The following is a 13,269-nucleotide window of genomic DNA, read 5'->3' as shown; positions in this document are numbered from 1 at the left end:
GATTCTGTCTCTCCAGGGGGCGCCTGGGTGGCTCAGCGGGTTAAAGCCTCTGCCTTCAGCTCCGGTCATGATCTCAGGGTCCTAGGATCAAGCCCCACGTCAGGCTCTCCACTCAGCGGGGAGCCTGCTTCCCCCCCCCTCTCTCTCTGCCTGCCTCTCTGCTTACTTGTGATCTCCCTCTCTACCAAATAAATAAATGAAGTCTTTAAAAAAAAAAAAAAGATTGTCTCTCCATCCAGATGGCCAACAGACACATGAAAAAGTGTTCCACATCACTCAGAATCAGGGAAATACAAATCAAAACTACAGTGAGATACCATCATCAGGGAAATACAAATCAAAACTACAGTGAGATACCATCTCACACCAGTCAGAATGGCTAAAATTAACAAGTCAGGGAATGACAGATGCTGGCAAATGCAGAGAAAGGGGAACCCTCCTACACTGTTGGTGGGAATGCAAGCTGGTGCAGCTGCTCTGGAAAACAGCACAAAGGTTCCTCAAAAAGTTGAAAATAGAGCTACCCTACAACCCAGAAATTGCACTACTAGGTATTTACCCTAAAGGTACAAATGTAGTGATCCAAAGGGGCAAGTGCACCGAATGTTATAGCAGCAATGTCCACAACAGCCAAACTATGGAAAGGCCCAGATACCCATCGACAGATGAATGTATAAAGATGTGGTATATATACTCAATGGAATATTACTCAACCATCAAAAAGAATGAAATCTCACCATTTGCATGTGGATAGAACTAGATGGTATTAATGCTAAGTGAAATAAGTCAATCAGAGAAAGACAATTACCGTATGATCTCTCTGATATGAGGAATTTGAGAGGCAGGACAAAGGGTTGTGGAGGGTAGGGAAGGAAAAAATGAAACAAGATGGGATCAGGAGGGAGACAAACCATAAGAGACTCTTAATCTTACAAAACAAATTGAGGGTTGCTGGAGAGGAGGGAGGTGGGAGAGATAGGGTAGTTGGGTTATGGACATTGGGTAGGGTATGTGCTATGGTGAGTGCTGTGAAATGTGTAGGCCTGATGATTCCCAGACCCGTACCCCTGGGGCAAATAATACATTATATGTTAATAAAAATTTAAAAAAATATATAACCAAAGCTGTTTGAAAAATGCCATCTTGGAATAAATATAGATTCAAGGATATGAAAAAAAAAATAAAAATAAAAAGATTCTGTTTCTCCCTCTCCCTCTGCCCTTCCCCCCCTTAAAAAATCTTTAAAAAACAATGAAATAAAAATTCAAAAAACATAAAACACAAAAGAATTTATAAATAAGTAGAATCAACAATTTAAAAAGTAAGAGTATTGGATATAAGGTCAATATGCAGAGAACAATCATATTTCTATGTATCAGAAACAAATAAAAAAAGGATTCTTTAAAACATACCAATTTAAAACAGCAAGCAACCTCAACTACCTAAGAATAAATCTAGTAAAAGATATGTGAGGGCGCCTGGGTGGCTCAGTGGGTTAAGCCGCTGCCTTCAGCTCAGGTCATGATCTCAGGGTCCTGGGATCGAGTCCCGCATCGGGCTCTCTGCTCAGCGGGGAGCCTGCTTCCTCCTCTCTCTCTCTGCCTGCCTCTCTGCCTACTTGTAATCTCTCTCTGTCAAATAAATAAATAAAATCTTAAAAAAAAAAAAAGATATGTGAGACCTCTATATAGAAAACTATAAAATATGCCAAAAACCATAAGATGCCTAAGAATAAACCCTAAGCAAAGAGGTAAAAGATCTTGGGGTCCCTGGCTGGCTCAGTTGGTTGAGCACCTGACTCTTGGTTTCAGGCTCAGGTCATGAGCTCAGGGCCCTGAGATCAAGCCCCACGCTCGGTTCCACACTCAGCAGGGAGCCTACTTCAGATTCTCTCCCTCACCCCCTGCTCCTCCACTGGCTTGTACTCTCTCTCTCCAAAATAAATAACATCATATCTAGAACACTTTAAAAACTCTATAAGAAAAAGTTGACAATCCTTTTCTTGGGAGACACATAGTCAATAAATATATGAAGAGATGCTGAACCACATCAGTAATCAGCAAAATGAAACTAAAAATCACACAGCCATTAAACAAACACTCACTAGAATAGTTAAAATTTAAAAGACTGGCAACACCAGTACCAATTGTTAGCCACTCCAAATCTGTCTTTACCATTTTTTTTTTAATTTCCTATAGCACTTATCACTTGACCACCTTCTTACAACACATAAATAGTTATTGATTTTTAGTGAACAGGTGGCCCAACTAGGTCAAGGAAAGTGAATTATGGAACTTTCTGGAACTATGGATAAAGAGATCTGTTCTTTGAGGTAATGTTGCTTAATAGAAGCTGCTCTATTGGCCATTTTGGTGTTATCCAGTGTACAGGAAAGCACAGCTAAGAGATCAGTCTTAAAAAAAAACATTTGAGGGGCACCTGGGTGGCTCAGTGGGTTAAAGCCTCTGCCTTCGGCTCAGGTCATGATCCCAGGGTCCTGGGATCAAGACCTACATCAGCCTCTCTGCTCAGCATGGAGCCTGCTTCCCCCTCTCTCCCTGCCTGCCTCTCTGCCTACTTGTGATCTGTCAAATAAATAAATAAAATTTAAAAAAAAAACTATTTGAACAGCTGTATCTGATTTAGTTACCCCCAAAGCTACAACCCTGGAATTTTAATTATGTAAGCCAATCAATTTCCTTTTTCCCTTAAATCAGTTTAAGTTGTGTTTCTGTACTCATGAATTAAAGAAGATTCTTCACTATTATAATGTTATAACAACAACAAAAAAAAAATAGATTGAAAATCAGTGCATTAATCATTGAAAACTGTATTTATGGATAATTTATGTCAATGGCAAAAAAAAAAAAGGATACAAAAATGTTCTTTAATACACTGGCTTTGGAAAAACTTTGTATAAAAAACGACTTGAGGGTACCTGGATGGCTCAGGCAGTTAAAGCATCCAACCCTTGATTTTGGCTCAGGTCACAATCTCACCGTCTTGGGATCAAGCCTCACATCAGTGGAAAGTCTGCTTGTCTCCCTCTCTCTCTAACCATCCCTCCTGCTCAAGCTTCCTCTCTTTCTCTTTCTCTCTCAAAATAAAATAAATAAATCTTAAAAAAAAAAAAAAAAACTTGAATATTTGGAACTATGAAAAGACTGTCTTTAGAAAATGATTTTTCTCTTCTTTGTAATTTTGTATTTTCCAAAGTTTCCATAGTGTTTTATAGTTTTAACACTTTGTATTGAGATATAATTTAAACACCACCAGAAAATTCACCCCTTTAAACTGTATAATTTAGCAATTTCTAGAATAGTCACAAGTTGTGTAACCATCACCATCACCTAATTACAGAACATTCTCATCATCCCAGTAAAAAACCATGACAACCAGGAATCAACTTCCTATTTCTATGAATTTACCTCTCCTGGACATTCCAAATAGAAGCATACAAAACATGGACTTCTGTGTCTTACTTCTTTCACTTAGTAAAATGCATTCAAGGGTCATCCATCTTGTAACATGAATCAGTACTTCATTCCTGGTTTATGACAAGACTCTTCCATTATATGGATATACCTCTCTCATTAACCCATTCATCCACTGATAAGCATGTGAGTTGTTTTCACTTTGGGGCTATTATGAATAATGCCGCTATGAACATTCATGTACAACTTTTCATGGAGACATATAACTTCAGTTCTCTAGGAGTGAGATGACTGGTTGAGTGCATTCACTTTTTCTTTTTAAGTTCATTTACTTTTATAACTTGTTTTTAAAAACACAGAGAATTGTTTCTTTGCGGAAAATGTTGAATGTCAGTGCCACCAAACTCAGCCACACAAATTCCTTCTCCTGCCACAGAAAACAAGGTATTGTGTTAGAGAAGACAACCATAGGAAAAGAACAAAGACCACTAACTCTTTGACAAGTATCAGTGACCACCAGGCATTTATGAAAGAGAGCAAGCCTTAATCACATTCTTATCAAGATGTTGGGGTAAATTCATCAATCAAATAGGGCTGTAAGCTTTTAAAATTCCTGTACTTATAGACAAGGTTAAAATAAAGACAATACTTCCATGAATGTTCACATTTTTTCCACCCTTTTCTCTTATCACAGTTTTCCGATGACAGCTAGATTTTATCACTTGAATTATACCACCATTTCACAAACTCAACCAGCATAAATAACTTAAATATTTACTACACTGATGCAGAAAATTGTAATATTAGGAAATGCTGATAATTAAGAGGACCTTCCTTCTGCCTTCAGGGGAAAAAGTAGTTAAATCATAAGGAAAGCAAATCACTTAAAAATCTTAACTCCAGGCCAAATATTTATCTTATTCTTCTCACTGTCTTGAAGCCATGAAGTAGATCTCCCCGCACACACAGCCGTGTACTTAATGAACAGTGACAGCTGCTTCTATTCTTATCATTAATGTTATTATTAATATTAAATTGGTTATACCATGGTTATCCTTAGATAGACAGTTAAATATAGGGAAAAATTTGCATTTCACAAGGCATACAGTGATCCTGCTCTTCTTATTCCCACCCCTGTTTTGAAATAAAGGGATTCTGGGGCGCTTGGGTGGCTCAATTGGTAAAGCAACTGCCTTCGGCTCAGGTCATGATCCTGGAGTCCTGGGATCAGGTCCCGCATCAGCTCCCTGCTTGGCAGGGAGTCTGCTTCTCCCACTGACCTCTCTCCTCTCATGCTCTCTCTCTCATCCTCTCTCTCAAATAAATAAATAAAATCTTTAAAAAAGAAAGAAAGAAAGAAAGAAATGGATTCTACCATAAACCTTGGTGTAGGAAACCAAAATATCCAGGCAGTTATATCATACATGTTCAAAATAAAAACGATCTGGTCATTTTGGTTCATTATCCACACTTACTTAGGAAATCATCATATCCCCTTTGGTGTATCAACAGGAAATGACCCATTTTAATATCAAAGATTAAAACAGTTTTATATTACAACATGTTATAGAAGGAGGAGCATCACTTATGGAAAGCATTATAAGCACTGGGTCCATATAGAGCAGGGGAAAGGGGGTTTATCCGGACTTTTGTATGTGAAATACCAAGAAGTCAACATGCTTGTTGTATTTAAATGCATCACTGCCCATCACTACTAAAATGAAAGCTCAGTTATTCAGTGTAAAATAGTGAAATCTAAATTCTTTAGAATTCTAAGCAAATGTATCTATGGGAATCAGACATTGAGTCCCAAAACATCTAACCTCTGGAGAAATAACCATTCAGTCAAATTCTGAGTAATGTCTACGTCATAATATAATGTATGATGAGAATGATAATTCTGATCCATTGTCCTTTCTTAATTCAACAAAAAAAAAATTCTGTTCCATTTAGTTAAGTCTTATTGCCAAGGTGATAATTGAATTCCCGAGGTTAAGAGGCATTCATCCCATTTTCTCTGAAATACAAAACTGTGGCTGGATTTAAAGAGACAAACTCTAAAATACATAGGAAGGCTGCATTCACAAATTCGCAAATTGAATTAGGTGCTTGTGAACACATTTTTCTGAAAAGACACAAATGCCACTCCTTTTATCAGTCAAGTAAATTTAGACCCTAAACGATTATCAGCCCCTGGTACTTATCAACCCCTGATCCCGTGCCAGCCAGCCATTCCTCTCCATCTCCTTATACTGGTCCCATGCACCCTTAGACTCTCCCATACACCCAAACTCCATGCATTTACCACTTTGTGCTTTTAACTTCTGGTACAAACGATAATAATGGGTAGATGAAAACACAGTTGAAATAAAGAAAAATCAAGGTATTTCAAAATAAAAGGGCAAAATAATAGCATTTTTACTCGACACTTGGGAATCAGAATCCATGGAAAAATATCCAATACCGACAACACACTCTAACTTTTTGTAGATAGACATATATAAATATATGCAGATGCGTATGTGTATCTCCATCTGTATTCTCCTTCTCTAGCTATGTCAGACAAGTGCCTGGCTCTGGAGAAAACCTTATTCAAAACCAGTCTATTCAATGACCTTCTCCCCCCCTTTCCCAATGGACCATTATATCATCATGATATTTAAGCAACATCCTGTTTGATATACATTAGATTGAAACCTTGTTTAGTAAACAGCAAGAATAATAATTTGGGGATAACAAACAGTAATATAATAAAACAAGAGGAAGAAAATGTGGTATTTATTTTTAATAATGAACAGAAGAATGGCATTTAAGCCATTAATTTTATTATCTGAAACTAATCAAGCCCTGAAAATTGCTTTATGAAAACAGACATATCTTAATTTGGAATTTTAAAAAACTGTAAAAGGTATCACTTTCTAAAATGTGACAGGGTAGGGGCGCCTGGGTGGCTTAGTGGGTTAAGCCGCTGCCTTCGGCTCAGGTCATGATCTCAGGGTCCCGGGATCGAGTCCTGCATCGGGCTCTCTGCTCAACAGGGAGCCTGCTTCCTCCTCTCTCTCTCTGCCTGCCTCTCTGCCTACTTGTAATCTCTCTCTGTCAAATAAATAAATAAAATCTTTAAAATAAATAAAATGTGACAGGGTAAAGGAACAAAGTAAGGCAACTAACTATCATGTGCACTTGAAAAGCTCTCACACGCTTTTTTATCAAAACATTATTGGTGTCTCTATTTGCCATACCTGAACACACTGTTCTGCCATGCTGCATGTTAATAAAGAATAAAAAAAAAAATGAGGACATGTTAGCAGAATAAAACTAAAACTACTGCAGGGAGAATTTAAAAAATTAATTCACAAGCTCTTATATATAGTATTAAACATAGATCAGTGATTTAACATTTTTAACTCAATTAACAAACCATGCAGTTCTTAGCTATGAATGGATGACTCATGAGACGGATTTAATTTGTTAAAATATTTTGTCCTTTTTAGATTTCAAAGCAAGTTGTAAGATCCTGTTACAAAAGTGTCCTTCTCTTAAGTCAATTCTTAATGCACTTGTTAGAGTGACAAAGCATAAGAGAACAAAGATATGTCTTTTAGGTTGTGTCTATTTGATGCAATTCTAAAAATAAATATTTCAGTCATTATTTAGCATCAGGTAAAAACTACTGTCAAAATGAAGTACTACTTCAAACCCAAAATAGTAAAACTAAGTTTGTAACATCAGACATGTACTATACATTGCAACCAAAAAACTAGGAAACTGAACTGTTCATAGTTCTTAGTTGCAGTGCCATAAGCTTCCATTTAAAGCTTTGCAATATAGCCAAAAACACGACCACTGCTCAACTCCACTAACATTCCAGACACATGTGGCCAAAAACCTGACCTGCACTCCTGCACTTACTTCGCTTCTGGGACACAGCCTGCAAGCATGCAGTCACAATGTCGCAGTTTCTCTGTACTTTGTGCAGAAGCCTGTCTTTTTGCTTCAGCTGCCGAAGTAACTTTGCCGACTGAATGCCAATTCTGTACTTTAGCTCTTGAAGGATTGTCTTCAGTTCATTAGTGTCTATCAGTAAAGAAAAAGAAAAAGGAAAAAAAATAAATACCCAGAGAGGGACACAAATTCCAATGTAATGCTAATCATAGGATAAACACCTAAAACACTCATTTAAACCAGGTAATTCTGGGTTCTCTCACCCAGGATTACATGTATGTATTCAGCTAAGATATTCTTTTTATTTGTTTTTTAAGATTTTATTTATTTGAGACAGAGAGAGAGAAAGCAGGAGCAGGGGCGGGGCGGGACGGTGGGGGGGGTGTGTGCAGAGGGCGAGGAAGAAGCAGACTCTCTTAAGAGGGAGCTCAATGAGGGGGCTCGATCCCACCACCCTGAGATCACAGCCTGAGCCAAAAGCATACAGTTAATCCACTGAGCTATGCAGGTGCACCCAGCTGAGATATTCTGATCAAATAAGTCACTCACTCATTTCCTGCCCTGTCACTGAAACAAATACTGTAAGGTAAATTTTATCCCTGAGACTACTTGCAACATGTAAGCAAAGTCTCTTGTCATATTTAGCTCTGGTTTACCTTTCCTTGCCTGAAAATTGGCATGTATATTTTGTATCATTAAAGTTCAGCTCAGATGGTAAGCTTATAAGAATCTTTTGGGGGGACGCCTGGGTGGCTCAATGGGTTAAAGTCTCTGCTTTCAGCTCAGGTCATGGTCCCAGGGTCCTGGAATCGAGCCCAGCATCGGGCTCTCTGCTCAGCAGGACGCCTGCTTCTGCCTCTCTCTCTGCCTGCCTCTCTACCTACTTGTGATCTCTGTCTATCAAATAAATAAATAAAATCTTTTAAAAAAGAAAAAGAGGGGCGCCTGGGTGGCTCAGTGGGTTAAGCCGCTGCCTTCGGCTCAGGTCATGATCTCAGGGTCCTGGGATCGAGTCCCGCGTCGGGCTCTCTGCTCAGCGGGGAGCCTGCTTCTTCCTCTCTCTCTCTCTCTGCCTGCCTCTCCATCTACTTGTGATTTCTCTCTGTCAAATAAATAAATAAAATCTTAAAAAAAAAAAAAAAAAAAAAAAAAAAAAAAAAAAAAAAGAAAAAGAATCCTTTTGGGGCTATCACATCAATGATAAACCTAATAGCTGATAACAAATGTTTTTAAAACCACTTACATGTTTGTACACGATCAGTTAAAAAAGTAAATAATAGAACCACATTTTTTAACGTAGATGAATATAGCAATATTGGTTTTGTTTTAAATATACAATCTTCCAGTAGCTTGACTATTAGGTACAACATATTAGAAACTCAGCAATTTTTCAAATATGAGAGAAAATACATTTCCTTTCAATGGATAAAGTAAGGATAATTCCAAATTCATAAAATTAATATTAACAAAAGCTGTCTTTCCACAAGTGGAAAAAGATTTGGGGATCAGAACTATTGACAATCTTTATATGAATAATCATTACTATTGGGAGTTCTGTTTGTCACACTTTTTCTTTTAAAAAACTTATTTTTTATTTGATAGAGAGACAAAAAGAGCACAAATGGGGGTAGCGGGTAGAGGAAGAAGCAGGCTCCCTGCTCAGCAGGGACACAGGGCTAGATCCCAAGACCCTGGGATCAGGACCTGAACCAAAGGCAGATGCTTAATTGACTGAGCCACCCAGACGCCCCTGTTTGTCACTTGATATTATCATTAGTCACTATAGTGTGACTGCCAGTCAGGCAAGAAGCTTCCACTCAGCTTGGCATTAGGTAGGCTCTCATTAAAGGTCCTGTGTGAGATTTGGATCCATTCATTTTTAAAGGGATTTGGAGAAACTAGTGAGGACCAGAAGAGAACAAAGGAAGTGTTTAAAAGTAAAAATAAATAAATTTTAGAGGTCAAAGAAAATGAACTTTGGGGGTCTGTATAACAGAAGTACAAGGGGGTCCTTTAACAGCAGTCTTATTTGACTACAACATGGAAAATGTATTTGATCTTAAAAAGAACTCCCTTTGGATCAAGCAACTACCTTTTTGATCTTAGGCAAGGTAGTGCTCTGAGTCTCACATTCTGCTTAGCATACAAGATTATTCTGAGAGACTAATGTCTAATGCTTAGCATACAAGATCATTCTAAGAGACTAATGTGAATAGTCTTTATAAACATCAATATAAATAACACTAAAATAAGAATAAGGGAAGAGAACAAAGGCCGGTTATTTCTCTTACCTTGAGTTTAACATGGTGGTATCTAGTGGGAAGTAAGAGCATATTTAGGTTAAATGATATTTTTTGTGCTCTAAGGACAATTAAATATGGAAACAAGCTACAAGAGACCAGAGAGCTCTTAGATCAAGTTCCTAGATTCTTTCCATTGAACAAAGAGTCTTTCTATCAATGTTTAAAATTTTTCCTTCCTTAAAGAAAAAGGGTAGGAATATCATCATCTTGAATTTACATTATAGATTTCTTCCAACAAACGATCATTTTTAGTGACTCTTAAGGTACCTACAGCTCTGTGACTCTCTGAATTACATGTATTGTCCAAAGGAGGAAAAAATCTCCAGAGTGAGTTTAGAAATTTCTACAGTAATATCTGCTGATACATAAGCATCCTGAAGACAGAAGGAAGCTCTCCTTTATCTTTGTATGTTCTACCACATCAGACACTTTTGCTGTTAAATGAGTGTTAAATAAATGAGTAAAAGTGAGACCACCAACTGACAAGCTGTGGATGACCTCCTCTCTAAGGCATTCTGGTATATACGATAATAATAAAAATCATATCTAACATTTGTTGAGTATTTTACACACATTAACTTATGTAATTATCACCACAGCCTTCTCTCCGGTTAGGTGTTATTATTATCCCCACTTGTAAGTGAGGAAAATGAGACACAGAAAGGTTAAAAATTTTGGCCAAAGTCACACAGCTAGTAATGAACAGTGGCAGTAATGAACAGTAATGAACAGAATTCCAGCATTCTGACCTCAAAGTCCACCACCTTTATAAAAATGCTGAGAACAGAGCCAAGATTTCCTGAGAAATCATCACATCTCACATAAATAAAGGGCCCACACATGTTAAAGATCTTTAGATCAGTGCTACAGCAAAATTCCTAATAGAAGACTGAATTATCACACTGGTTATCTATTTGCATTATATGAAATTCTTACTGAGCACTAGGTTAGCAGGGACACTTTTTGACCCTGAAAATATATCTAGTAATCTAATAAACTATAAAATTATTTATATAGGCAGCTGTTTTCACAGCTCTTTATTCTTAGTATTCTAATGATGTTCATCAATAAATGGGTGTCTGTGTGTAAGACTATTAGAATATGGCACTTTTGTTCATCCTAATAGGGTTGATTTAAAGGAAAGAAGAGGTTAGCAGGCAACTAACCAGGCAAGAAGACTGGAGACTTGGGAAAAAAACAGACTCTTAGAGGTCTTATGAATTAATAGAGTGGTCACTGGTTTGAAATCCACATGCAAAGCTGTACTGTTACCTCTTCTTTATAATTTAGTTTGCCAAATTTCCTCTTCCAAAAGGAAATTACCAATCCCCAGAATTTGCTCAGTAATGAAAAAGCAAACAGCCTTGCAAAAACAGAAAGCCAAATCATAATTCTTCAAAATTGACTTTGTTGGATTCTGAAAGAACTACTGCCCTGCGGAACTCTTGGCATAAACAGACACTCAGAACAGCCAAATAACTGTATCAAATAAAATGGCCCTATTCCAGGCAAAGTCCCAGGCAGAGGGAGGAAGGTGGAAGCCATTTGTAACAATCAGATGGGAAAGAAAAAAAAAAAAAAAGCTAGGAAGCCAAGAGGAAGTTGAAAACTGTTTACATAGATTTGAGAAAGCGGACAGATTTATTCCTTTTCTGCTGTGTGTTTTCCTCCTCAGCCCCTTCCCCACCCCCACCCCCAACTACAATCAGGAGACAGGAGGCCATTCGACAGTATCCTCTCCTTCCTCCCTCTTCTGGTACTTTAGCACGAGGATATTAATTCAAGAAATGTTATGGTGACTTAGCATCTGTTTTCCACATCCTACTTCTTTTGTAAATTGGAGTCTTGGTATACCTATAAAAAAGACAGTGTAATAACTGTGTTAGTGCCTGAAAGGCAAACTATTACGCACAGTTGACCGGGGGAAGAAATCTCAATCAGGCCGTGAGCCTCAGAGTCTGATAACAAAAGAAATACCAAATTAGCCTCTACCCACCAAAAGGAAGGCCATTTTCAGGTCGACCTTTCCAACTGAAGGCACCAGCAGTCAAATCCTGTGATACTGCCAACACAGTGGGGCCCTCCAGTAATCCTCCACTGTAGGGGCGGGGTGGGGGGGGGATTCGCCTAGTGAGCTTCCTGAAACCAGACAGGCGGGCAGAAATGGAATTCATTCGCTCTGCTTAGAAACTGCATTATCGAGTTATTCCGCCTCACTAGTGAATCACTATCCTAGTGCGTAGCCAGGGTAGGGCGGATTAGGGGAAGGGGGAAAAAAATCAGCCACAGGAGTCACCTCTCTTCTCCCGGCGCCCTCTAGGTAACTTCTGGTACACGTATCAGAAACTCCAAACCTGTCCTCACGGCTGTTCTGGGGAAATCAGAAGGTGGACGGCCTCTCCCTTTGGGCCTCCACGAACACGTGACCAGGCGCTAAGGTTCCACTGGACAACTCGAGAGGGAATGGGGGTCGAGGGGCAGTAAGAACCAAGTTTGGTCTAGAATTGGTAACACTGCGGGCACTAGCAGCACGTCAGAGGAGACGCCGCAAACGTACTGAGCGCCCGGCGGCTCGGCCAGGTGCGCCCAGGTGAGCGCGGGGGCGCGGGCGGGCGCAGCGGGCGGGGCTCCAGGCAGCCCCCGAAGCCCCCGGCCCCGGCGCTCACCTTTCTGCCGCAGGTACTGCCTCTGGTGCCGCTGGCTCGGCCGCTCCTGCAGCTCCTGCAGCACGCGCGAGTCGCCGGCGCTGCCGCGGCCGCCCAGGAACACGTCGGAGCCGGAAGCCTCCGTCGAGCTGTCCAGGCTGTCGCGGCGCCGCTGGCGACCCCCGGGCCCGCGGCCCGCGCCCACCGCCTCCTCCTCCTCGGCGCAGCTGTACAGCTCGGTGAGCAGCCCGCTCACCAGGGACGCCGTGCGGCTGGTCCGGCCGTCCCGCGGCTCGCCGGACTCCGGGTCCTCCTCCGCCCCCCAGGAGTCCCGAGAGCCCCGAAGCCGCTCCGCCGACGGCGTCCCTTGCAGGCACGGGGCTCCGGGCACTCCGGGAACCGCTTCCTCCTCCGCGTCCTCCGGCCCTGCCCCCGGCTCCGGGCGCCCCATCCGGCCCCCGCCTGCGGGAAGGACCTCCATGGCCCGCGGCGTGCGATAGCCGGGCTCCTGCCGCTCCTCCCGCCCTGCGGCGCCGGCCAGTTCCGGGAGGAGGCGCGGCCTATTCGGCGCCTGGGGTGCCCTCGGCCGGGCGCCGCGCCAGCGGGCCCCAAATCCCTGGGACGCCTGACCTCCCGGCTTCGGGGACCCGAGCGGCGGCCCGCAGCTCCCGGCCTGGAGGGGCGGGGTGGGGGTGCGGCCACGCCTCCGGACTCCCTAGGGACACCTGCGGCAGGTGAGGCCCCACTTCGCCCGGGAGCGCTATCCGATCCGCGTTAAGGAGGAGGATGTGGCCAGAACACACCAGGATGCAGCCTTTAGCTGGAGGGGGTAGAACGCTCTGGCCGCCGCCACCTTCACTTTTAAGCACTTGATTTCAAGTCAGAAAGAGGGCAACTCCTGCATCCGATTCAGCCACCAGCTAGAAATGAGGCCTAGAGTTC

At 41.3% G+C, this 13,269-nt stretch overlaps 1 protein-coding gene across 2 annotated transcripts in view; it reads right to left on the bottom strand.

Annotated features, from left to right (window-relative positions):
- The window catches only part of TBC1D30 (TBC1 domain family member 30), an 82,012-nt gene extending 68,965 nt beyond the window's left edge, over positions 1-13,047 (bottom strand). Inside the window, exons 1-2 of one of the 2 annotated variants that reach the window (XM_004752491.3) lie at positions 12,349-13,047; positions 7,347-7,511 (exon numbers count right to left, since the gene is read on the bottom strand). In XM_004752491.3, coding sequence (XP_004752548.2) covers positions 7,347-7,511; positions 12,349-12,808 — 625 coding nt within the window. In that variant the 5' untranslated portion in view covers positions 12,809-13,047. The remainder of the gene's footprint in view (positions 1-7,346; positions 7,512-12,348) is intronic. The other variant, XM_013056088.2, reaches the window with a different exon arrangement.
- Between the last annotated feature and the right edge of the window lie 222 nt (positions 13,048-13,269).

This window comes from Mustela putorius, unplaced genomic scaffold (genome assembly GCF_011764305.1).
Source record: "Mustela putorius furo isolate JIRA1106 unplaced genomic scaffold, ASM1176430v1.1 tig00537227_pilon_pilon_pilon, whole genome shotgun sequence".
Lineage (NCBI taxonomy): Eukaryota > Metazoa > Chordata > Mammalia > Carnivora > Mustelidae > Mustela > Mustela putorius.
The sequence above is the reverse complement of the archived record's forward strand: the minus strand, read 5'-3'. Positions and strand labels throughout refer to the sequence as shown.